This window comes from Oncorhynchus mykiss, chromosome 29, assembly GCF_057628025.1.
Source record: "Oncorhynchus mykiss isolate SJ-2025 chromosome 29, ASM5762802v1, whole genome shotgun sequence".
NCBI classification, from domain to species: Eukaryota; Metazoa; Chordata; class Actinopteri; order Salmoniformes; family Salmonidae; genus Oncorhynchus; species Oncorhynchus mykiss.
The window spans coordinates 20,798,024-20,825,659 of NC_143050.1; the positions used below are offsets into that span (position 1 = coordinate 20,798,024).

General features: G+C 43.0%; 1 protein-coding gene across 1 annotated transcript; it reads left to right on the forward strand.

The window, feature by feature from the left end:
* Nucleotides 1-4,212: 4,212 nt before the first annotated feature.
* LOC110509913 (protein phosphatase PTC7 homolog) lies at nt 4,213-27,636 on the forward strand. Its single transcript, XM_021591129.3, has 6 exons — nt 4,213-5,082; nt 20,510-20,689; nt 23,180-23,378; nt 24,299-24,422; nt 24,539-24,668; nt 24,821-27,636. Exons 1-6 carry the CDS (start codon nt 4,881-4,883, stop codon nt 24,877-24,879), a joined length of 894 nt encoding a protein of 297 aa, XP_021446804.1. The 5' UTR covers nt 4,213-4,880; the 3' UTR covers nt 24,880-27,636.

Genomic DNA, 27,636 nt, shown 5'->3' on the forward strand with positions numbered 1-27,636 from the left:
ACTTTTGTATTGGTTTGTTAATCATATAATATATTTTCACGTTTTTTGTCACGTGTACTCGTAGCCTACAGTGAAATGCCTTTCATGCTTGCTCTTTCCCAGCAATTCAGTACTAACGTTACTATAAAATATAAATAAACAAGTCAATTAGAACAAAAACACACGAGATAGAAATAAGAACACGAGAAAGTAAGTAAGCCATAGATAGGCTATACAGGATAACGCATTCTGTATATAACACATTCTGTCCCTGTAATAAGCTATTTCATTAATACTTTATTTTGTCCAAATTTAGGCTAGGCTAATCAATCGATTTGAAATTGAACGCTTGTAATGGGAATTGATGCGCAGATTCACTTCCAATGGATGATTCAGCTCAAATCCAAACGATTTAACCATTTTAATGTTAACTTCTAGGGATGTTTAAATCAATCATACTACGTGTAAAGCCTTAAAAACATTACATTTAAAGCAGGTTGTGCTACACTTTTTCCACATACACCAACTACTGCTATTAACGTTACTCATTGTCCACACTCAGGGCCTTTCTGTAGGCCTGCTACTGTATCGTGTATGTGTGTCATGCAACCTGAAGTAATGGAAAATCATAATTTTCAACTGCTTTGGGATATAATTGCTTGGATAACCTTATTTACTATTATGTATTGATTTACTTTTCACTTTTTATGTGCTGCGCACTGAACAGAACGGGATAATTATCACTGAATTATCACAGTGAATTATTGTAACGTTTGTTTATGTGTCAATTAAACACGTAAGGGGTGGGTTGCCAACTGGCGATTTGACACGGAAATAAAATGTCATTTATTCATTCACAGTAGAACCCAATACAACTGCGTATGGTTCTTTCTGTGGCCTCATTGTCTAGGTTGTGGACACCAGATGGCGACAAATGGATATATAATGTATAATTTTTGTGCTCGATGAATTATTCCCAGGTCATACATGGAGTTGGGGAAATAAAAATGTGTTGATGAACTGTACAAACATATTGACAGAAGTCGCTTGAAGTGTGTATTTTTTGCCTGATAAGACAATGAGGTTTTTTGTTATATTTTGCAATCCAAACTACTGTGTGAAGTAGTTAGGCCTAAAATGAATCATGCAAAACAGTGAAATAAGCATAGAGCGAGATTTATACAGTCAGTTGAAAGAGCATTTCTCCATATCTGTAGGCTGTGGATGAAGTACTGATGTGTAGACTAGAGCAGGTGTTCCCAATGTGGGGTCTGTGGACCCCCAGGGGGGTACTGGAAGGGGCTCCATGGCCAGATTTCAATGTATTCATCAATGCCACAAACCTGGGACATTGAAGAGCACCATATGAACTATTAATTGCTATCGAAGAGCACACAGATTCTTCTGCTTTTCCATTTTAGGAATTAGACCAGCACAAATAACACATGTAAAACAGCATATTGTGATTTTTGGTGGGTGAGTTACAAATGGAGAAACAACTGGATGTGTAAGAAAGAAAGAAAGAAAGAAAGAAAGAAAGAAAGAAAGATACTTAAATTCACACGACGCTGGATAAGACAGGAGAAATACTCCAGATATAACAGACTGACCCTAGCCCCCGACACATTAACTATTGCAGCAAAAATACTGGAGGCTGAGACAGAAGGGGTCGGGAGACACTGTGGCCCCGTCCGACAATCACCTGGACAGGGACAAAAAGGCAGGATATAACCCCACCCACTTTGCCACAGCCCCCACACCACTAGAGGGATATCTCCAACCATCAAGTTACCATCCTGAGACAAGGCCAAGTATAGCCCACGAAGGTCTCCCCCATGAGGGTGCGCCAACCCGGATAGGAAGATCACGCCAGTGACTCAACCCACTCAAGTGACGCACCCCTCCTAGGGATGGCATGGAAGAGCACAAGTAAGCCAGTGACTCAGCCCCTGTAATAGGGTTTGAGGCAGAGAATCCCAGTGGAGAGAGGGGAACCGGCCAGGCAGAGACAGCAAGGGCGGTTCGTTGCTCCAGTGCCTTTCCGTTCAACTTCACACTCCTGGGCCAGACTACACTCAGTCATAGGACCTACTGAAGAGATGAGTCTTCAAAAAAGACTTAAAGGTTGAGACCGAGTCTGCGTCTCTCACATGGATAGGCAGACCATTCCATAAAAATGTTGCTCTATAGGAGAAAGCCCTGCCTCCAGCTGTTTGCTTAGAAATTATAGGGACAATAAGGAGGCCTGTGTCTTGTGACTGTAGCGTACATGTACAGTTGTGGCCAAAAGTTTTCAGAATGACACAAATATTAATTTCCACAAAGTTTGCTGCTTCAGTGTCTTTAGATATTTTTTTCAGATGTTACTATGGAAAACTGAAGTATAATTACAAGCATTTCATAAGTGTCAAAGGCTTTTATTGACAATTACATGAAGTTGATGTAAAGAGTCGATATTTGCAGTGTTAAACCTTCTTTTTCAAGACCTTTACAATCCACCCTGGCATGCTGTCAATTAACTTCTGGGCCACATCCTGACTGATACATAATCAATGCATATAGTTTGTCAGAATTTGTAGGGTTTTGTTTGTCCACCCGCCTCTTGAGGATTTACCACAAGTTCTCAATGGGTTTAAGGTCTGGGGAGTTTCCTGGCCATGGACCCAAAATATCAATGTTTTGTTCCCCAAGCCACTTAATTATCACTTTTGCCTTATGGCAAGGTGCTCCATCATGCTGGAAAAGGCATTGTTCATCACCAAACTGTTCCTGGATGGTTGGGAGAAGTTTCTCTCTGAGGATGTGTTGGCACCATTCTTTATTCATGGCTGTGTTCTTAGGCAAAATTGTGAGCGAGCCCACTCCCTTGGCTGAGAAGCAACCCCACACATGAATGGTCTCAGGATGCTTTACTGTTGGCAGGACACAGGACTGATGGTAGCGCTCACCTTGTCTTCTCCGGACAAGCTTTTTTACAGATGCCCCAAACAATCGGAGAAAGGGGATTCATCAGAGAAAATGACTTTACCCCAGTCCTCAGCAGTCCAATCCCTGTACCTTTTGCAGAATATCAGTCTGTCCCTGATGTTTTTCCTGGAGAGAAGTGGCTTCTTTGCCACCCTTCTTGACACCAGGCCATCCTCCAAAAGTATTTGCCTCACTGTGCATGCAGATGCACTCACACCTACCTGCTGCCATTCCTGAGCAAGCTCTGTTCTGGTGGTGCCCCGATCCCGCAGCTGAATCAATGTTAGGAGACGGTCCTGGCGCTTGCTGGACTTTCTTGGTCGCCCTGAAGCCTTCTTCACAACAATTGAACAGCTCTCCTTGAAGTTCTTGATGATCCGATAAATGGTTGATTTAGGTGCAATCTTACTGGCAGCAATATCCTTGTAAAGATAGGTAGGAGCAAGCTCATGTACTACTTTGTAGGTTAGCAGTAAAACCTTGAAATCAGCCCTTGCCTTAACAGGAAGACAGTGTAGAGAGACTAGCACTGGAGTAATATGATCAATTTGTTTGGTTCTAGTCAAGATTCTAGCAGCCATGTTAAGCACTAACTGAAGTTTATTTATTGCTTTATCCGAGTAGCCGGAAAGTAGAGCATTGCAGTAGTCAAAAGCAGTGACAAAGTGACAAAAGCATGGATTACATTTTCTGCATCATTTTTGGACAGAAAGTTTCTGATTTTTGCAATGTTACGTAGATGGAAAAAAGCTGTCCTTGAAACAGTCTTGATATTTTATTTATTTAAGCTAGTTGAGAACAAGTTCTCATTTGCAATTGCGACCTGGACAAGATCAAGCAAAGCAGTTCGACACGTACAACAACACGGAGTTACATATGGAATAAACAAACATAACACAGTAGAATTTTTTTAAGTCTAAATATGTTCGTCAAAAGAGAGATCAAGATTAATTGTGCTGGCAGCTGCAGAAGTGTTTGGGTGTGCGAGACTTCAGAAGAGTTACAGGGTGGTGATGTCCCATCCTTTCAGGTTGTTGGCCTGAGGTAGGACTAAATAGATTTAAATAGTGGAGTAGGGTGGTGTTCTTTTTTTTGTGTGTGAGTAGTGTTAGACAGAAGGGATTTGTTTCTTTATTTTTTTCAAGCAAAGTATAAGGAAGTTGTACTCCAGTATAGTAGGTGGCGGTAATGCAACATATATTGGATGCCAACCTCCGTTAAACCTCATCGAAGAAGAAGTGACAGGGTCGACTCCGCCCAAAATCTGTCCGCGCAGGATAAGCAGACCAAGTAAGGTGTTGTTGTTTTTTAATGGGGGCAATAGGAGAGTGTTACATTTGATCAATATAAAAGGGAATTGCCATTTGATAGATAAGACATATTTGATCGAAGCTGAATAGTGCTTACGTTGTTACAAATGTATTGGTATGTTTCTATAAAATATAATTAACTAGACCGTTCCCTCCTGATCTCGCCTTTGCAGACATGTAATTTCCATTGTTAGAGCGGTTAGTCGACCATCTTGTCAATTATAATAGGTCATCTTTGATGAAGCGTAGGAGAGCCTGCATTTTGCGTGCGCAGCTTTGACGTCGAGCCAACGAATCCCAAGACTGGAGGACCCGGGATGCGCTGTCGGCGTGCATTTGTGTGTGACTGGAAACATGTCGGCAAGGATTGTGCACACCGGAAGATCAATGAAATCTACCAAAACCTGAAGAAGCAGAGCAATTCCACAATTTAAAAGAATTTGACATAGTCCAGGACCCTTTTCCACGGTTGTGTTACCTCGCTGACTCGCGTTTTAGCCTATTCAGTGGTAGAAGTATCAAAAACGAATGGTGGAAGTCGAATAGAGTTTCGAAGTAGGCTAGGCCGAGAGGAGTGGAGAGTGAAGGGCTCGGCAGGTAGAGACGAGCGCTCGCTTTTGAGGAATGTTATCCGTACTCTCCTATGGAAGACTGGTTGCGAGGGCTGTCCTTGGCGGACTCTCTCAAACTGATGGTCGGGACTACAGCCTGGTCACAGCTAGTTGTGGGTTTGGGAAAGACTTTCGTAAGGGGATATTGAAGAAAGGGATGTGCTACGGGGATGACGCTTGTTTCATTGCCCGGCATAGGTCCGCCGATGTATTGGGTAAGTCTCACTTTAATATTCCAATGATCTGAACTAGTCGTTCATTATAAGAAAACAAAAGCCACCGTGAAATGTGCAAGGTATTTTGGGGTATAATAGGCCTATAGCATTTTCCACATTTAACCTTCAATGTGTAGCCTAGCACGTGTCGCCTACCCATGTCACAAAGACAAGAGGATATTCCCTACCGTTACCCCTTACCCGATTTAACCTCGTCTTATGTTGTCACGGTGTTTGCCTACTACGGTAGACTACAGCTGTGGTCTGTAGGCCTATAAGCCACCGAGAAACTGTGCCTGGGTTTACAAAAAATGTGTACTTTGTTGAAGAGTAATTGTAAAGACCTTTCACCTAGACGTATGGACAAGCCCTCTTACCAGCGCTACTAGTGGCCGTAGTGTGAACAGGTATACACAGCTATTTCATAGCGTGACAAATGTGGAAGTCGCACGTTGATTGTGGCTATAAATTGTTAGCTTATGAATTGTTCCGCCATTCGATGCTAAGAACAATGGGGTTCGTTGGAAGAGTTCAACAAAATGTATAATTCTGTTATGACAGCCTATAGCTTCATATTCATTAGCCTTAGCCGACTTTGTTGTGGATTTTACACACATTTCACACACGCTTAGGGGAACTCATTGTCCGGTGTTTTCTAAAGGTCAGAATGGTTGAACATGGAGGCAGCCATGTTTCCAGGACCAATTCACGTTTTACAGACTCATGAGGGGGCAGTGCATTGTCGTTTTACCAGTTCATAGAAAATATCCGCCCATATCATTATCAAGTTCTTATTTACCAGATGTCACACATTCAGAACGGTGCCTAAAGCAGGTTTGCACCACTGAGATATAATAAGACCTGGAGAATACGTCCAAGATGTCCGCCCGTTGTTTTCAAGGTAATATACTCACGTTCGCATACGCCGATTCATGGACCGTCTATATCCGGGTTGCATCCGGTTTACACGGACCGATATCTCACAGGGCGGATTCGTTTATGCTAAGCCAGAGAGCACTCGACTATGGCCCGTTAAGACAATGGGTGAGAGGGAGGCGGGCCATTCTCAAATCTAGCAATAATTTATGTGGCTCGGTCATTTTGTCAACACGGCTGCATGGTACATCATCCAGAAACATGCATCTCTTTTCTGTAAAATAAGTGTTTGGATTTCAATTGCCAAACATGCCTACACGGGCTCCCCGGTGGGATTTATCAATCCCCCCTCATAGATACACAAAGAAGGCAGGGCTTAATGTGACCACGCCCCCGAGTAGGGTACTGCCTTTACTCCTGTTGTTAAATTGCTTACTTTACTCATAATACAGCTGTTGTCAGGTTATTTTTTTACTCATTATAAAAATAAATACTTCCCAATTTTGTGATATCTAATAGCGATTCAATTACGGTCTTGTCTCATTGCTGAAACTCCCCAGTGGGTTTGGGAGAGGGGAAGGTAGAGTCATGTGTCCTCAGAAACATGGCCTGCCAAATCGCACTTCTTGACACCCACCCGCTTAACCCAGAAGCCAGCTGCACCAATGTGTCGGAGAAATCTCAGTTCAACTGATGAACCTAGAGCGCGATGAGCCAAGTAAAGCCCCCCCGGCCAAACACTCCCCTAACTAGGACGGCGTTAGGCCATTTGTGCGCCGCCCATGGGACTCCAGTTCACGGCCGGGTGTGAAACAGCTTGGGAACGAACCTGGGTCTGTAGTGCCGCCTCAAGTACTGCGATACAGTGCCTAAGACTGCTGCGCCACTTGGGGGGGGCTTCTAATCATTCTATAAACCTTTTGGATATGCTTGGTTGCCATTTTTTTTCTTACTTCCATGTTGTCTTAATCAACAAACTAAATGTAAAATGTTAGCATGAACAGATACTGTTGCATGGAATGTACGTCACGATTATCAGCCAAAGCTAGCTTACCCTGCTTTTAACATCTCGAAAAGCTTGTTTGAACAGTAATTGGAGAAAAAGACCACCACAATAAGTTTCATCAACTGCCCTGTTCAGAATGTGCAGAATTACACATCCTATCATGTGTAACAAAGAACTGGCAGTTTTATGGAATACTTTTCTATCTGTAACACTGTGTTGTACCTCATTGAATATAGTTAGCGTTAGGCTAGTTCATAATTTTAGCTTGGTTTAAGTTGCCTTGTTTTCTTGATAGGATGTAGGCCTAACTCTGCATCATGTTAAGGCAGTGAATGAGATGCCTTTCAAAAACTTGCCCTATTTGACTGTGGTAGAAGCGCAGGATGAGTCATTGCAACAAGTCGTGCCGAACTAAAATGAAATGGTTGGATGTCGAGTGTAGCCCACTGACTTTCTCTACCAGCTGGAACCTTGGACCTGAAACATTACTGCAGCAGAGCCCTTCAGTATGCTCATTGTATGCTCATTGTGTCTAGTGATAACACGGTCGCTAGTTTTTACATGGATAGCTTTAGTCTGCTCATGCTTTAGGGAAATACAGTGGTGCTCACATTGTCTACTGATTTCTCATGATGGACCACATCGGGTCAGGGGCTGAGGCTGAGCTGCTTTCCTCTGTGGCTAATTAACTGGTTATGGAGACAGGATCAAACACCCACAGAGACTGCTGGCTCTGGGCTTATGTATACTGTGTCCCACCTGGGTGCTATCTAGCTTCTGTTTGGCTATCACAATCTGTTGGCGAGAAGGATTCTATCCTGGCCTCTGCTGAGCATTATAGACAGGCCTCCCTATACCCAGTGTAGTTTTAATGTCAATTAAGTTTTTCATCTCTTGGAAATGCCTTTTTTGCCATGGCGAGAGTAGCTTTGGGCCTGTACTATGGGGCGGAGGGTAGCCTAGTGGTTAGAGCATTGGGCCTGTAACCAAAGGGTTGCTGGATTGAATCCTCGAGCTGACAAGGTAAAAACCTGTCGTTCTGCCCCTGAACAAGGTAGCTTGGAACCCACTGTTCCCCGGTAGGCCGTCATTGTAAATAAGAATTTGTTCTTAACTGACTTGCCTAGTTAAATTAAGGTACTTATGTGCTGCTGTGGAAGGAGGTGTAGGACATGCATCTGTGAGTGTGGACAGTATATGGAAGTGTTTGTTTTAGGCACCAACAAAGAGCGTTGCTAAGCTATCAGAGGTTGTGTAGATGCAAGAAGAACAGTGCCGATGCAAAGTTTGGTAACAGAACGTCGTCATTACCAAACTTTGCATCGACACTGTTCAAGTAAATGTGTTTTGTAAGTCCTCCTTGCATGGTTTGTTTAAAAACCTCTTAAATGTACAGTCCCAATATTTGATATTTTTTTTATTCAATTCAGTCTGGTATGAGTATCTTGGCTATTGATCTGTGCCTTAAAATCTTAGGTGTGACTTACATTCGTATGCCCATATATGGTTGTATAAGGTCAGGCTGAGCCGATTACCTCTTTTCAAGATGGCTGCTAGCTACATTCCGGTTAGAGTTGTGAGCCATAAATGCAATAAACACGGAATACATTGATTCACACCGAAAGCTTTCCATCTTTCCAGTGATCCTGCTGACCAAGGATGGGTCTGAGGAGCTATTTGGTGTCGCAGCTAGCCCAGCTGCTAGCTAGCTGGACACGGATTGTCCTGGGATTGTGGCTGTCTAGATCCCTGCTGTTTGTTGTTTTCACATTTTCTCCTGACCTGCGCTGTCTGGAACTGCGAGGAGTAACAGCCTAACATGCGTTGCTAGCTACCATGACAAAGACCAAAGCTGCCGGGGGTATCGTCTCATCGCGCACCAGCGACTCTGTGGCGGGCCAGGCGCAGTGCGCGCTAGCTAAGGTAGCCAGGTGCACGGTGTTTCCTCCGACACATTGGTGTGGCAGGCTTCCGGCCTCTCCCGAGCCCGTACGGGAGTTGTAGCGATGAGACAAGATAGTAATTACTAACAATTTAATACCACAAAATTGGGAAGAAAATGGGGTAAAAAAAGAGGCCTATAAGCAGTTGTTACAACAACAAGAAAATAATTAGGTGTTTTGTCCAAATGCTCGTGGATTCTACTAATAAAATAATGGACGACCTGACCAGAGAGGTCCAGGACCTGAAGAACAGTTCTCCCAGGGTCAGCTCGACAAGTTGAAACAGGATAATGGCAAGATGACAGCAATCTGTAAGTCATTGAGAGAGGACATCAGTTCTGTGTGTGAATCTATGGTAACAATGACACACACCAGACTATTTTGAGGGACAATCAAGGCGAAACAACATGGTTGTGGACGGAAGGACAAAGTGAGGGAAAATATCTCTGAGAAATTGAAGATGGACCACAGGAAGATTGAGGTGGAGCCCACCGGACTGGAAACCCCCCCCCCCCCACCGGCCCAGGTGATAGGCCCAGCCTGATAGTGGTTAAGTTCCTGAGATTCAAGGACAAGGTAGCTGTTCTGGAAAGAGCCAAGAACTTGAGAGGAACGTATATCTTTCTCAACGAGGACAATCCTGAAGCTGTGTGCCAGAAGAGGAAAGAACTGATCCCAGCCATGAAAGCTGCCAGAACGCATGAGGACATTGTGTACATCCGCTACGACAGGCTCATTGTCCACCCTCCCTCCCAGAAGCCTGGAAGGGATGAGAGAGCCAAGCCTGTGGTCTCATAGCCTCAACCCCGCACACACACCAATTGATTAATCGACTGCTGAGTGTGGGTTTTTTTCTCTCTTGATTTGTCTGCTCTTTTCAATATTATGTCTACCTCTGATAAGCTACCCAGGAAAGTGCTGAAAATAGCCCATATTAATATATGTAGCCTTAGAAATTAGGTTAATGAATGAATTACATGATAACATTCATATATTAGCTATTTCTGCGACTCACTTAGATCATTCATTTGATGATACAGCAGTAGCAATACAAGGATATAACATTTTTGAAGAGACAAATGCTTATGGGAGTGCTGTATATATTCAGAGCCATATCCCTGTAATGCTTAGAGAAGATCTTATGTCTAGTATTATTGAAGTGTTGTGGTTGCAGGTTCACTTGGCCCATCTAAAGCCTTTTCTTTTGGGGTGTTGCTATAGGCCACCAAGTGCTAACTGTCCATATCTAAATAATAAACTCAGCAAAAAAAGAAACGTCCTCTCACTGTCAACTGCGTTCATTTTCAGCAAACTTAACATGTGTAAATATTTGTATGAACATAAGATTCAACAACTGAGACAAACTGAATGGAATGATATGTCCCTGAACAAAGAGGGGGGGGGGGGTCAAAAGTAACAGTCAGTATTTGGTGTGGGCACTAGCTGCATTAAGTACTACAACGTATCCCCTCATGGACTGCACCAGATTTGCCAGTTCTTGCTGTGAGATGTTACCCGACTCTTCCACCAAGGCACCTGCAAGTTCCCGGACATTTCTGGGGGGGAATGGCACTAGCCCTCACCCCCCGATCCAACAGGTTCCAGGCGTGTTCAATGGGATTGAGATCTGGATTATTTTGCTGACCATGGCAGAACACTGACATTCCTGTCTTGCAGGAAATCATGCACAGAACGAGCAGTATGGCTGGTGGTGTTGTCAAGCTAGAGGGGCATGTCAGGATGAGCCTGCAGGAAGGGTACCACATGAGGGAGGAGGATGTGTTCCCTGTAACGCACAGAGTTTAGATTGTGACGACAATGATGACAAGCTCAGTCCGATGATGCTGTGACACACCGCCCCAGACCATGGTGGACCCTAAACCTCCAAATCGATCCTGCTCCAGAGTACAGGCCTCGTTGTTACGCTCATTCCAGTGGCGATAAACGCGAATCCGACCATCACCCCTGATGAGACACAACCACGACTCGTCATTGAAGGGCACTTTATGCCAGTCCTATCTGGTCTAGCGACAGTGGGTTTGTGCCCATGGGCACCATTGTTGCTGGTGAGGACCTGCCTTACAACAGGCCTACAAGCCCTCAGTCCAGCCTCTCTCAGCCTTTTGCGGACAGTCTGAGCGCTGATGGAGGGATTGTGCGTTCCTGGTGTAACTCGGGCAGTTGATGTTGCCATCCTGCACCTGTCCCGCAGGTGTGATGTTCGGATGTACTGATCCTGTGCAGGCGGTGTTACACGTGGTCTGCCACTGCGAGGACGATCAGCTCTCCGTCCTGTCTCCATGTAGTGCTGTCTTAGTTCCAACAGCTGGGCCTCACAGTACGGACATTGTAATTTATTGCCCTGGCCACATCTGCAGTCCTCATGCCTCCTTGCAGCATGCCTAAGGCACATTCACGTAGATGAGCAGGTACCCTGGGCATCTTTCTTTTGGTTTCTTTCAGAGTCAGTAGAAAGGCCTCTTTAGTGTCCTAAGTTTTCATAGCTGCGACCTTAATTTGTAACAGTGTTTGTAACAGTGAGGTCTAGTTTCTTGGGGACCTGAATATTGACTGGTTTTCATCAAGCTGTCCGCTCAAGAGGAAGCTTCTTACTGTAACCAGTGCCTGTAATCTGGTTCAGGTTATTAATCAACCTACCAGGGTGTTTTCAAACACTACAGGAACATCTTTACTAATGCTGTAGAACTTTGTTCAAAAGCTGTATCCGAACCCATTGGATGCAGTGATCACAATATAGTGGCTATATCCAGGAAAGCCAAAGTTCTAACAGCTGGGCCTAAAATAGTGTATAAGAGATGATACAAAACATTTTGCTGTGGCTCTTATGTGGATGATGTTAAAAATATTTGTTGGTCTGATGTGATTAATGAGGGTCATCCAGGCGCTGCACTTGATGAATTTATGAAATGGCTTCTTCCAATTATTTATAAACAAGCACATGTTAAGAAACTGACTGTTGGAACTGTTAAGGCTCCATGGATTGATGAGGAATTGAAAAACTGAATGGTTGGAAGAGATGGGGCAAAAGGAGTAGCTAATAAGTCTGGCTGTACATCTGACTGGCTTAATTTCTCAATTTGCAGTAAGTATGACAAAACTCAACAAAAAGAATAATAACATTTATTATGAAGCCAAGATCAATTATACACTGCTCAAAAAAATAAAGGGAACACTAAAATAACACATCCTAGATCTGAATGAATGAAATATTCTTATTAAATACTTTTTTCTTTACCTAGTTGAATGTGCTAACAACAAAATCACACAAATTATCAATGGAAATCAAATTGATCAACCCATGGAGGTCTGGATTTGGAGTCACACTCAAAATTAAAGTGGAAAACCACACTGCAGGCTGATCCAACTTGATGTAATGTCCTTAAAACAAGTCAAAATGAGGCTCAGTAGTGTGTGTGGCCTCCACGAGCCTGTATGACCTCCCTACAACGCCTGGGCATGCTCCTGATGAGGTGGCGGATGGTCTCCTGAGGGATCTCCTCCCAGACCGGGACTAAAGCGTCCGCCAACTCCTGGACAGTCTGTGGTGCAACGTGGCGTTGGTGGATGGAGCGAGACATGATGTCCCAGATGTGCTCAATTGGATTCAGGTCTGGGGAATGGGCGGGCCAGTCCATAGCATCAATGCCTTCCGCTTGCAGGAACTGCTGACACACTCCAGCCACATGAGGTCTAGCATTGTCTTGTATTAGGAGGAACCCAGGGCCAACCGCACCAGCATATGGTCTCACAAGGGGTCGGAGGATCTCATCTCGGGACCTAATGGCAGTCAGGCTACCTCTGGCGAGCACGTGGAGGGCTGTGCGGCCCCCCAAAGAAATGCCACCCCACACCATGACTGACCCACCGCCAAACCGGTCATGCTGGAGCATGTTGCAGGCAGCAGAACGTTCTCCACGGAGTCTCCAGACTCTGTCACGTCTGTCACATGTGCTCAGTGTGAACTTGCTTTCATCTGTGAAGAGCACAGGGCGCCAGTGGCGAATTTGCCAATCTTGGTGTTCTCTGGCAAATGCAAACGTCCTGCACGGTGTAGGGCTGTAAGCACAACCCCCACCTGTGGACGTCGGGCCCTCATACCACCCTCGTGGAGTCTGTTTCTGACTGTTGGAGCAGACACATGCACATTTGTGGCCTGCTGGAGGTCAGTTTGCAGGGCTCTGGCAGTGCTCCTCCTTGCACAAAGGTGGAGGTAGCGGTCCTGCTCCTGGGTTGTTGCCCTCCTACGGCCTCCTCCACGTCTCCTGATGTACTGGCCTGTCTCCTGGTCGCGCCTCCATGCTCGACACTACGCTCACAGACACAGCAAACCTTCTTGCCACAGCTCGCATTGATGTCCTATCCTGGATGAGCAGCACTACCTGAGCCACTTGTGTGGGTTGTAGACTCCATCTCATGCTACCACTAGAGTGAAAGCACCGCCAGCATTCAAAAGTGACCAAAACATCAGCCGGGAAGCATAGGAACTGAGAACTGGTCTGTGGTCACCACCTGCAGAACCACTCCTTTATTGGGGGTGTCTTGCTAATTGCCTATAATTTAAAAACAGGTGGAAACCTGTTGTCTATTCCATTTGCACAACAGCATGTGAAATATATTGTCAATCAGTGTTGGTTCCTAAGTGGACAGTTTGTTACATTGTGTTTAAGTGTTCCCTTTAATTTTTTGAGCAGTGTATAAAGAATAATGGGAAAAACTTTGGAGTACTTTAAATGAAATTATGGGCAGAAAGAACATCGAATCAGATGGCTTAATCATCACAAAACCATTTGATGTTGCCAATTATTTTATTGATTATTTCATTGGCAAAGTGGGCAAACTTAGGCATTAAATGCCTACGACAAACAGTGAATTATATTCATGCATCAAAAAAACTAATAATGAAAGAAAAGCAGTGCAAGTTTGAATTTGTAAAGTTAGTGTGGGAGAGGTGGGGAAATTATTGTTAACGATCAATAATGACAAACTTCCTGGCATTGACAACTTGGATGGAAAGCTACTGAGGATGGTGGCTGACTATAGCCACTCCTATCTGTCATATTTTTAATCTAAGCCTAGAGGAAAGTCTTTGTCCTCAGGCCTGGAGGGAAGCCAAGGCAATTCCGCTACCAAGAGTGGTAAAGCGGCCTTTACTGATTTTAACAGCAGACCTATAAGCTTGCTGACAACTCTTAGCAAACTGTTGGGAAAAAAATGGTGTTTGACCAAATACAATGCCGTTTCTCTAAACAAATAAACAAGACTTTCAGCATGCTTATAGAGAAGGGCACTCCACATGTACTGCACTGACAGAAATTACTGATGATTGGTTGAAAGAAATTGATAATAAGAAGATTGTGGGAGCTGTACTGTTGCATTTCAGTGCAGCCTTTGATATTACTGACCACAGCGCTTAAGTTTTCAACAACAGGTTATCTATCTATGAGAATTCAAAGGGGTTACCTTAATGGAAGCGTCTGTCAAACGTGTAAAGTGATGTGTACCGCATGGCAGCTCTCTGGGCCCCCTACTCTTTTCACCAATGACCTGGCATTAAACAAAGTATGTGTGTCCATGTATGCTGATGATTCAACCATATATGCATCACCAACCACAGCTAAGGAAGTCACAGAAACCCTTAACAAAGAGTTGCAGTCTGTTTTGGAATGGTTGGCCAGTGATACAGTGCTCTTAGTTTCAGAGATGTTCAGGACCAGTTTATTTGGTACAAATCATTCCTTAAGTACTAGACCTCAGCTGAATCTGGTAATGAATGGTGTGGCGGTTGAACAAGTTGAGGAGACTAAATTACTTGCCGTAACCTTAGATTGTAAACTGTAACGGTCAAAACATATTAGAGGTCGACCGATTTAATCGGAATGGCCGATTTTAATTCGGGCCGATTCACGTTTTCATAACCTTCGGAAATCGGTATTTTTGGGCGCCCAATTTAAAAAAGAATATATATATACAGTGCATTGCGAAAGTATTCGGCCCCCTTGAACTTTGCGACCTTTTGCCACATTTCAGGCTTCAAACATAAAGATATAAAACTGTATTTTTTTGTGAAGAATCAACAACAAGTGGGACACAATCATGAAGTGGAACGACATTTATTGGATATTTCAAACTTTTTTAACAAATCAAAAACTGAAAAATTGGGCGTGCAAAATTATTCAGCCCCTTTACTTTCAGTGCAGCAAACTCTCTCCAGAAGTTCAGTGAGGATCTCTGAATGATCCAATGTTGACCTAAATGACTAATGGTGATAAATACAATCACCTGTGTGTAATCAAGTCTCCATATAAATGCACCTGCACTGTGATAGTCTCAGAGGTCCGTTAAAAGCGCAGAGAGCATCATGAAGAACAAGGAACACACCAGGCAGGTCCGAGATACTGTTGTGAAGAAGTTTAAAGCCGGATTTGGATACAAAAAGATTTCCCAAGCTTTAAACATCCCAAGGAGCACTGTGCAAGCGATAATCTTGAAATGGAAGGAGTATCAGACCACTGCAAATCTACCAAGACCTGGCCGTCCCTCTAAACTTTCAGCTCATACAAGGAGAAGACTGATCAGAGATGCAGCCAAGAGGCCCATGATCACTCTGGATGAACTGCAGAGATCTACAGCTGAGGTGGGAGACTCTGTCCATAGGACAACAATCAGTCATATATTGCACAAATCTGGCCTTTATGGAAGAGTGGCAAGAAGAAAGCCATTTCTTAAAGATATCCATAAAAAGTGTTGTTTAAAGTTTGCCACAAGCCACCTGGGAGACACACCAAACATGTGGAAGAAGGTGCTCTGGTCAGATGAAACCAAAATTGAACTTTTTGGCAACAATGCAAAACGTTATGTTTGGCGTAAAAGCAACACAGCTGAACACACCATCCCCACTGTCAAACATGGTGGTGGCAGCATCATGGTTTGGGCCTGCTTTTCTTCAGCAGGGACAGGGAAGATGGTTAAAATTGATGGGAAGATGGATGGAGCCAAATACAGGACCATTCTGGAAGAAAACCTGATGGAGTCTGCAAAAGACCTGAGACTGGGACGGAGATTTGTCTTCCAACAAGACAATGATCCAAAACATAAAGCAAAATCTACAATGGAATGGTTCGAAAATAAACATATCCAGGTGTTAGAATGGCCAAGTCAAAGTCCAGACCTGAATCCAATCGAGAATCTGTGGAAAGAACTGAAAACTGCTGTTCACAAATGCTCTCCATCCAACCTCACTGAGCTCGAGCTGTTTTGCAAGGAGGAATGGGAAAAAATTTCAGTCTCTCGATGTGCAAAACTGATAGAGACATACCCCAAGCGACTTACAGCTGTAATCGCAGCAAAAGGTGGCGCTACAAAGTATTAACTTAAGGGGGCTGAATAATTTTGCACGTCCAATTCTTCAGTTTTTGATTTGTTAAAAAAGTTTGAAATATCCAATAAATGTCGTTCCACTTCATGATTGTGTCCCACTTGTTGATTCTTCACAAAAAAATACAGTTTTATATCTTTATGTTTGAAGCCTGAAATGTGGCAAAGGGTCGCAAAGTTCAAGGGGGCCGAATACTTTCGCAAGGCACTGTGTATATATATAATCACCTTTTATTTAATCTTTATTTAACTAGGCAAGTCAGTTAAGAACACATTCTTATTTTAAATGACGGCCTAGGAATGGTGGGTTAACTGCCTCGTTCAGGGGCAGAAAAAGATTTTCACCGTGTCAGCTCGGGGGATCCAATCTTGCAACCTTACAGTTAACTAGTCCAACGCAATAACGACCTGCCTCTCTCTCGTTGCACTCCACAAGGAGACTGACTGCCTGTTACGCAAATGCAGTAAGCCAATGCTAGCTAGCATTAAACTAGCATTATCTTATAAAAAACAATCAATCATAATCACTAGTTAACTACACATGGTTGATGATATTACTAGATATTATCTAGCGTGTCCTGTGTTCCATATAATCTGACTGAGCATACACGTATCTAAATATCTGACTGAGCGGTGGTATGCAGAAGCAGGCGCGTAAACATTCATTCAAACAGCACTTTCGTGCGTTTTGCCAGCAGCTCTTCGTTGTGCTTCAAGCATTGCGCTGTTTATGACTTCAAACCTATCAACTCCCGAGATGAGGCTGGTGTGACCGAAGTGAAATGGCTGGCTAGGTAGCGCGCGTTAATAGCATTTCAAACTTCACTCGCTCTGAGCCTTGGGGTGGTTGTTTCCCTTGCTCTGCATGGGTAAAGCTGCTTCAATGTGGTGGCTGTTGTCGTTGTTGCTGGTTCGAGCCCAGGGAGGAGCGAGGAGAGGGACGGAAGCTATACTGTTACACTGGCAATACTAAAGTGCCTATAAGAACATCCAATAGTCAAAGGTTAATGAAATACAAATGGTATAGAGGGAAATAGTCCTATAATAACTACAACCTAAAACTTCTTACCTGGGAATATTGAAGACTCATGTTTTAAAGGAACCACCAGCTTTCATATGTTCTCATGTTCTGAGCAAGGAACTGAAACACAGCACATATCTTATATAGCACATATTGCACTTTTACGTTCTTCTCCAACACTTGTTTTTGCATTATTTAAACCAAATTGAACATGTTTCATTATCTACTTGAGGCAAAATTGATTTTATTGATGTATTATATTATTAAGTTAAAATAAGTGTTAATTCAGTATCGTTGTAATTGTCATTATTACAAATATATATATTTTTTTAAATCATCCGATTTAATCGGTATCTGCTTTTTTGTTTCTCCAATAATCGGTATCGGCGTTGAAAAATCATAATCAGTCGACCTCTAAAACGTATAGATTCAGTGGTTGCAAAGATGGGGAGAGGTCTAGCCGTAATAAAGAGATGCTCTGCTTTTTTGACATCACACTCCGAAAAGCAAGATCTGCAGGCTCTAGTTTTGTCTATTCTTGATTATTCTCCAGTCATGTGGTCCAGTGCAGCAAGGAAAAACCTAGTTAAGCTGCAGCTGGCCCAGAACAGAGCAGCACGTTTTGCTCTTAATTGTAATCAGAGGGCTAATATTAATACTATGCATGCTAGTCTCTCTTGGCTAAGAGTCGAGGAGAGACTAACTGCATCACTTCATGTGTTGAAAATCCCAAATTGTTTGCATAGTAAACTTACACACAGCTCTGACACACATACTTATCCCACCAGACATGCCACCAGGGGTCTTTTTATATTCCCCAAATCCAGAAGAAATTCAAGAAAACAAACAGTACTATATAAACTTTATAATTGCTCAAATAAACAGCAAACCTGTTTTAAAAAAAACAGATAAAGCAACACCTCGTGGCACAATGCCTCTCCTATTTGACCTAGATGGTTTGTGTGTATGCATTGATATATAGGCTATGTGTGCTTTTTTTTTATAAATGTATGTAGTTCTGTTCTTGTCTGATGTTTTGTGTGGACACCAGGAAGAGTAGCTGCTGCTTTTGCAATGGCTAATGGGTATGTCTATTTAGGCAGAAATCTACATTCTCTACGAGGGCCCAGCGCAATCAAAAACTTTATCTTCCTGTGTTTTATACATATTTCCACACTGAGGTTGGAAAAATACTGTGTAATTGTACATTGATTTCAGCCTATTTTGGTGGGATGGAATTTGACGTGTCTGGTGACATCACCAGGCGATTTAAAATAGTTAACCTGTTGCGACGAGCAAACCCGGATCCAGGATCCTATTTATAGCCTCAAGCTCATTAGCATAACGCAACGTTAACTATTCATGAAAATCGCAAATGAAATGAAATAAATATATTAGCTCTCAAGCTTAGCCTTTTGTTAACAACACTCATCTCAGATTTTCAAAATATGCTTTTGAACCATAGCTAAACAAGCATTTGTGTAAGAGTATTGATAGCTAGCATTCCATTTAGCCTAGCATTCAGCATGCAACATTTCAATAAAAACAAGAAAAGCATTCAAATAAAATAATTTACCTTTGAAGAACTTCAGATGTTTTCAATGAGGAGACTCTCAGTTAGATAGAAAATGTTCAGTTTTTCCAAAAAGATTATTTGTGTAGGACAAATCGCTCCGTTTTGTTCATCACGTTTGGGTAAGAAAAAAAACAAAAATTAAGTCATTACAACGCAAACTTTTTTCCAAATTAACTCCATAATATCGACAGAAACATGGCAAATGTTGTTTAGAATCAATCCTCAAGGTGTTTTTCACATATCTATCGATGATAAATCATTCGTGGCAGTTGACTTTCTCCTCTGAACCAAATGGTAAAATGCACGCACCTGGAGATTACGCAATAGTTTTGACGGAGGACACCGAGCGGACACCTGGTAAATGTAGTCTCTTATGGTCAATTTTCCAATGATATGCCTACAAATACGCCACAATGCTGCAAACACCTTGGGGAAACGACAAAGTGCAGGCTCATTCCTGGCGCATTCACAGCCATATAAGGAGACATTGGAACACAGGGCATTCAAAAATCTGGACCATTTCCTGTATGAAATTTCATCTTGGTTTCGCCTGTAGCATTAGTTCTGGGGCACTCACAGATAATATCTTTGCAGTTTTGGAAACGTCAGTTTTTTTTTTTTTCAAATCTGTCAATTACATGCATAGTCGAGCATCTTTTCGTGACAAAATATCTTGTTTAAAACGGGAACGTTTTTTATCCAAAAATTAAAAGAGCGCACCCTATCTCGAAGTTAATAGACCAATAAGAAAGTTTGAAACCTCTGCCAATAACAGCTAGTTTTAAATTTTCCTTTCTCAGTTTTCCTCTCCCAAAATGTTGCATTAGAAAATGCTCTTTGCCAAGGTTTTTTTTTTTTTTTTTACCATTTGAATTGAAATCCTAGTACTTGTTACCCAGAAATGATTTCATATTGAGATAAAAAAAAAAAACGGATGCATTAGACCTTTTTTAACTACTGAATCATTGGTTTTTGTTTGGCATACATTTTTAAGTGCAAAATCTGAGTCTCTGCATCATTCTGTTACTGTGGAATTGCCTGCATATTATCACGGGGGTCACACAGCTGTAAATCAAGGCAAGGGCCCCTGATTTCACGTCCATCTCTCACTCTGAACTCATACGCTCCTCATTTGTCAGTGAGTTAACAACTGCAGGTCCATCATTTTCTATTTGAATCGAGTGGTTTAATTTGATTTGTTCATTTTGTGTCGCTCGTGTACCTTTCTGGATAATCTGCAATGAGCAGCTCATGGCTTGTTTTGTACTATTACTCGGTGGTGTTTGATGCTTATTTATCTTTATTGCTGTAGTCCAAAGGGTTCACACACAGACAGTGATGTGAGTTGATGAGTAGTTTGGCTGGTCAGTGGTAACCAGAGATGTCTGGTCTCTTGTCGCCATGCGACGGAACAGCGAACAGCTGCAATTTACAATGACAAAACGCAATGCCCAGCCAGACAGCCAGGGTGTGTGAAAGAGAGCGTAAAGGTGGGGTTTGCCCTCCAACCCCTTTGCGTGGGGTTGGCAACGTTGATGGTAGAATATGACAACGATAACCATTCACTGTTCTGATCCTTATACACTTTTCTCTTGTTCTGTGTGTCTCAGGTGTGGCAGATGGTGTAGGTGGATGGAGGGACTACGGGGTGGACCCGTCCCAGTTCTCTGCCACCCTGATGAGGACGTGTGAGCGGCTGGTGAAGGAGGGCCGTTTCACCCCCAGCAGCCCTGTGGGGATCCTCACGTCAGGCTACTACGAGCTCCTACAGAACAAAGTACCCCTGCTAGGTGAGCAAACACGCGCTCTCACTCACTGACACACACACACACACACACACACACACAATAATGCATGGGGGGGTCATACAGTATCTGCTGCATGAATGTTTATCTGTTGCCTGTGGGTATCCCTGCCCACTCAGCTGCACTCTATCAATCCATCCAAAAAATATAATGATACAAAGCTGAAATGCCTTCCCTCCTAAGCATTAGGGCTGGGAATTTCCAGGGATCTTACAATACGATATTATCACAATACTTTAGTGATGATGCGTTGCCATTCTTACCATTCTATATGTACTGCTTTTTTTTCCTGTTCTCCACTCATTACCTGTATTAACTTCACCTGTTTGAACTCGTTACCTGTATAAAAGACACCTGTCCACACACTCAATCAAACAGACTCCAACCTCTCCATAATGGCCAAGACCAGAGAGCTGTGTAAGGACATCAGGGATTAAATTGTAGACCTGCACAAGGCTGGGATGGGCTACAGGATAATAGGCAAACAGCTTGGTGAGAAGGCAACAACTGTTGGCTCAATTATTAGAAAATGAAAGAAGTTCAAGATGACGGTCAATCACCCTTGGTCTGGGGCTCTATGCAAGATCTCACCTCGTGGGGCATCAATGATCATGAGGAAGGTCAGGGATCAGCCCAGAACTACACGGCAGGACCTGGTCAATGACCTGAAGAGAGCTGGGACCACAGTCTCAAAGAAAACCATTAGTAACACACTACGCCGCCATGGATTAAAATCCTGCAGCGCACGCAAGGCCCCCCTGCTCAATCCAGCGCATGTCCAGGCCCGTCTGAAGTTGGTCATTGGCAATCTGGATGATCCAGAGGTGGAATGGGAGAAGGTCATGTGGTCTGATGAGACAAAAATAGAGCTTTTTGGTCTAAACTCCACTCGCCGTGTTTGGAGGAAGAAGAAGGATGAGTACAACCCCAAGAACACCATCCCAACTGTGAAGCATGGAGGTGGAAACATCATTCTTTGGGGATGCTTTTCTGCAAAGGGGACAGGACGACTGCACCGTATTGAAGGAAGGGTGGATGGGGCCATATCACGAGATCTTGGCCAACAACCTCCTTCCTTCAGTAAGAGCATTGAAGATGGGTCGTGGCTGGGTCTTCCAGCATGACAACGACCTGAAACACACAGCCAGGGCAACTAAGGAGTGGCTCCGTAAGAAGCATCTCAAGGGCCTGGAGTGGCCTAGCCAGTCTCCAGACCTGAACCCAATAGAAAATCTTTGGAGGGAGCTGAAAGTCTGTATTGCCCAGCGACAGCCTCGAAACCTGAAGGATCTGGAGAAGGTCTGTGTGGAGGAGTGGGCCAAAATCCCTGCTGCAGTGTGTGCAAACCTGGTGAAGAACTAGAGGAAACGTATGATCTCTGTAATTGCAAACAAAGGTTTCTGTACCAAATATTAAGCAAATTAATTACTTAAAAATCATACAATGGGATTTTCTGGATTTTTGTTTTAGATTCCGTCTCTCACAGTTGAAGTGTACATATGATAAAAATTAGACATCTACATGCTTTGTAAGTAGAAAAACCTGCAAAATCAGCAGTGTATCAAATACTTGTTCTCCCACTGTATATATATGTATATATTTCTCACACATACAGTACCAGTCAAAGGTTAGACACACCTACTCATTCAATTACTAGGTGTTCTAAAACTTTTGACTGGGGGGTGAATGTGTTTTTATTTTTATTTATATATATATATTTTTTACAAATCAGTACTTGGAGTCAGTATCAATATAATATCATCCAAAATGATATTGCGATATGTGACTGTATTGATTCCTCCCCCCCATCACTACCAATAATCTTCTTTTTTTTTCTTTTTTTAAAGAGTACAATAAAATATGGTGATATGCCGTATTATATCCAAATAACAGTGATGTAATAATCATATAATTGAAATGGTGCTGTCCTTCAGTCTGCAACCACCAAAGGTCCACCTATACAGAAGTCATTGGGACAAACATTTGGCCAAGTCCCTACTCCCACATCCCCCTCCACGTGACCATTTCACCCCTTTACAGAGCACCTAAAAGGTCATTTGAAGGAGCAGTAACAGACACTGCTCATGGGTCCACATGTTTTTTTAAGGCACTGGCATGTGACAGACTGAGGACACATTTTAACTGAGACCCAACACCACAGGCAAGGCTACCTGCACAGAGCCACCACTATCCACCAAGTCACACAATGTATGTCTATCAACAGTGACTCGCTTCTTATTTTGGGATAGGTGGAGAGCAGCTAAAGGTCTGTGTCTGACTGTCCCTTCAAGGTCAGGGGCAGTCTAGGAGCTGAAGCAGGGGGAACATGGCATTTGTTTTTGGTCTCTATGCCAGGCTGACTGGTCCAACATAATCTCACGTACTCCTTGCTCACAAGGAGAAAGTATATCAAGTGATGGCCAACCACCATATGTTTTTCTATTCCCTCTCTCTCTTCTCCCCTCTCTTCCCCAGGGAGCAGCACAGCCTGTATCGTGGTTTTGGACCGACGGAGCCATCAACTGCACACGTGTAATCTAGGTGACTCTGGTTTCCTGGTGGTGCGAGGGGGAGAAGTGGTGCACCGCTCGGACGAACAGCAGCACTACTTCAACACCCCTTTTCAGCTGTCCATCGCTCCCCCAGGGACAGAGGGAGTGGTGCTCAGTGACAGGTCAGTCCACCGCCCTCACTTCTCTGACCCTCCACCTGGTCTCAAATGACCATTTCTGTTGAGAAAACTGTCTTTAGACCAGGGGTGTCAAATACAGCCACATTTGACTTATGTTTTTTAAATTTTATATTTGAATGGTGACCAGGGTCATTTGGCTGACCAATAACAGTCATCCAAAATTCCATGAGTCACAGCCCTACTCGCCAGACCCCTTTCCACTGGACTTGTTCTTTTTCTCTCTCCAAGAATCTCGGAAGAGGCACTTTTGAGCTCCTCCATGTTTCTCAATTTTAAAGGAGACCTTCCATGTTTTTATATTTCAGTCCGCACTTTGCATTAACATGCACACTTACACGTTGTCACTATTCATGCTCCCATGCATACAACTCGGCAAACTCACACACACCGACTCACATTCACTCTTTCTGGCATGGAGGGGGTTTAATAGGGTGAAACTGTTATTTCAGGAGGAGATACAGTATCTGACTGACGAAGCGTTGTTACAGTCTCATCTGGTCAAATAAAATGTTCAGGTCATTGAGTTAGAATTTTCCAGGCAGCCTGTTGAATCAAACTGTCCTCATTGACGCCAAGTCCCAGGACGGCCAGGTCAGCTGAGACGGTTATAGTAAAACGACAGTCTTGGTGGAATCAGAGGGTACCGCCAGCTCCCACGAAATATACCTGATAACCTTACTAGAAGCAAGTGAGCATGCTGTGTTCCAGGTGGAATCGAGTGTCTTATTACCCAGCCATCAGCTGTCCCTCTGGCACACAGTCACTTTTCTCCTGCTTCCTCCTGATCCTATTTCTGTTTGTGAGGAGCACTATTACTGTCTGGTAGCATCTTTCTAGTAGCTTTCTAGTGCCCTCTAGCTGGTCCACACTGACAGTCCTGTCCTGTTTATTTTCTTCACCAGCCCTGAGGCCGCTGACAGCTCCTCCTTCGACGTCCAGCTGGGTGACATCATCCTGACTGCCTCGGATGGCCTCTTCGACAACATGCCCGACTACATGATCCTGCAAGCGCTCAAAAAGCTCAAGGTAACACATCATAGTACCTCATAACTGCTGGCACACACTCTTATATCTACACATTCACTTTAGTAAATACCTGCACACATTTCTCCGGTCCTAATGCTAATGCTTGTATTTCTCAGAGTACCAACTATGACAGTATCCAGCAGACCGCACAGAGCATTGCAAAGCAAGCCCATGAACTGGCCTATGACCCCAACTACATGTCCCCTTTCGCTCAGTTTGCCTGTGACAATGGTCTGAATGTAAGAGGTACGTATCAGGTTCTTGGGAAGTCCTTTACGTCCCTAATAACACCTCCAGCACCACTATTTTATGTCCACTGTCAGTTTGAAGATTGGGCTATTCAACGTTGGCTTTGAACTCTGGAAAGCCGATTTAATACGTTCTCTTGTGTCCTGCAGGGGGGAAGCCTGATGACATCACGGTGCTGCTGTCCATTGTGGCAGAATACACAGACTAAGTGTGTGTGATGTTTATTGGAACTGTTCACTTCCTTCCCTCTCAGTCTTCCACCTGGCTCCTTCTCAAATGCATTGCTTCCTGTCGGACAGACTGGGGAGCCCCCCCATCCCTTCACTGACCTTTCTATCTCACAGCCACAAAATAGAACACACACTCCTCACCACAGAATTGGGCTCCATCTCTATTTTTCCACTTTGTTTTGGGACTGTAGTGAGGAGGCAGGCTGTAAGGACTTTCTCATGTTGATCGTGATGCAGAACGGCATGTTGGTTCCCCACATTCAGACTACGACTGAATGGCAGTCCTGAGTGTAGGCAAGTTTGCTTTTACAGGGAGTTGTGGTCGGCAGCCCTGAAACAAGCAGTCGTGTTATAAATCAAATAAGCCATGCTTTGGAGTTGTTGGGGAGATGTGGTTGTGTTGCCTATACATTTTGATTGTCTGTCTGTGTTGTAGCTGTGTGACTATCTGTTACAAGTCGTCTGTGTGTGTGGATGAATTCTAAGACTGGAATTGAGAGGGGCTGGGTTGTTGCGGGGTTTAGAGAGGTTACAGTGACTTGTGATCAGAAAGGATGTAGATCAGCGCGTCAGGGTCTTGGATTAGGATAAAGGGGTAGCTGGCCAGTATAATGTACTAGCTCCACTAGCAGAGATCTCTCCAGAGTGCCACCTATAGGCTAGTCTGAACTGTTCTGCTGGTGCGCACATCCTCATGGGTTTGTAAATATTGTGTGTCATGTAACAAGAGTGTCTTCACTTTGTCACTGATGAGGATGGTTATTTTGCTGTTGTGCCAGGTGTACACAAGCATTCACAATCTATAAAGGGTTCAACCTTGAAGTAAATACTCTCAATCCCTCCCTTCCATGGGCCGAAAGAACCACGATGTTGACGTGTTCATACCATGATCATGTTTGACTCTGTAGTAGCGTGTCAGGGCCATGAAATGATTGTGCGTAAAAAGTGGGTATAGGTTCATGTTTGAATGTCTGTTGTTGATATGTGTTAACTTGCAATGCTAATGGTAGCATCTAGGAATGCTTTCAACCGAAACACTAGGTCAGGTATGAATTATTAAACAAAGTTTTATTTTTATAACTTACTGTTATTAGTTTGATAGCCATTGATGTGACAGTTGAAATATCATCCAACATATGGATTTACCCTGTGAGTCTTTTGTGAAGCTATATTTTTGCTCCATGGATTGCAAATGAGAATCATGCCATCTTACTATTAAACAAGAATCAGTCTTTGTGTGGTGGGTGTCATCTCAAAATTGTTTTTGTTCTGTCTCCCAATAACAATTTACCTGCTGCTTTTATTTTGTCAATTAAATGTTGAATACTGTACTGTATTTATGTGTGTGTGTGTGTGTGTGTGCAATTTCATTATTTCATGAAACCTAGAAGTTGATCATCCTGTTCTGTTCTTAGCATGCTTTTGTTTCTTCTTCATAATAGCAGAATACACACCTGTCTGCATTGTTAGCCAATGTTTGCCAATGTTATGAAGCCAGCGCACCAAAGAGGAAAACGTATTTTCTTTCATGTTTTCATTTGGGTTTGGAGAAATATCTGCACCTATACTGTAACATAAAATGTATTTTAAAATTGAGAGCATATCAGTTTGACAGTTAAACCGTCATTCTGCTTGTGGAGAACGATGGCCACTCGTATTTTTGGTGCAAAACAGTCAGAAGACCACTTAGGTGTCTTTTTAGTTGTGCCTAAAATCCAATGTGACCAGAACGGGTTTGATCGTGTGTGTGTGGCTCTATTTATGTGACGGGTAGTATATGAGAAACAAACAACAATGTAGATTTTTGAATCTTTAAAGAAACCAAAGATGGAAAGCCATAGCTTCACAAGTATGACCAGGGTACAGCTTTGTATCTAAACCCTTCAGTCAGGCTAACAGTGTAATGGAGACCAATGTTGTCACTATTGATCTTGCTTATTTCAGCATACAAATAATTGAAAAGAACATAAATTGTTACATTTGTGGAGTAAATACTATTTAATTTTGTTTAAACAATTTTTTCAGTAGCCTTTGAGACTTAATTTCATCTGTCCTATGCATTCTGTCTTTGCATGACAAGCTGTCTTTGTCCAAGCTATTTATACTATTGGAATTTGCTTACCTGCAAATGTGCCCCTGTCTCACACAGCTTGCCTCGCCTCCAAATGTCTCTGATTTGCTCACCTTCATTTAAAGGTTGTCTTTCAAACACTTAAACATGCAATTTTAGTAACACAACACAACTGATTTTTTTTTTTTACTCTTTCTGACAGTGAGGGATCATTATGTGTTAATGAATAATTAGCTTAATATCTGATTTTGAGATGAAGTTCTCTATGGTTTAAGGACACTTTTCTGTTACATGTGCTGAACCAGGAAGTGCGGGGCGGGTTGTAGTGCTGTTTATTGATAATGGTGAGGACCGATTCCGCCTTAACAAATCGATATTTTACCGTCCTATCAAGAGGCCTTGTCTGGTAGTGCAAGCCTGTCTCGTTTCGACTTGTATGTTGCTCAGTGTTCAATTATGTCCCGCTTTTTCTGTCCATGCTCAGTTTTTCGATGACGCTTCTGCAGTCAAGACAAGTTTATTTATTTATTTTGTTCTCTAGCAAGCTATGTTTCAGTATGAAAGCTACATGTGTGTTAAGTGTAATAATGCAGAACTAGTTTCTGTAAATGTGTTTTCAAAGTTGTAAAATATTCAAATAAAGAATCTAGTATTTGTACTAAAA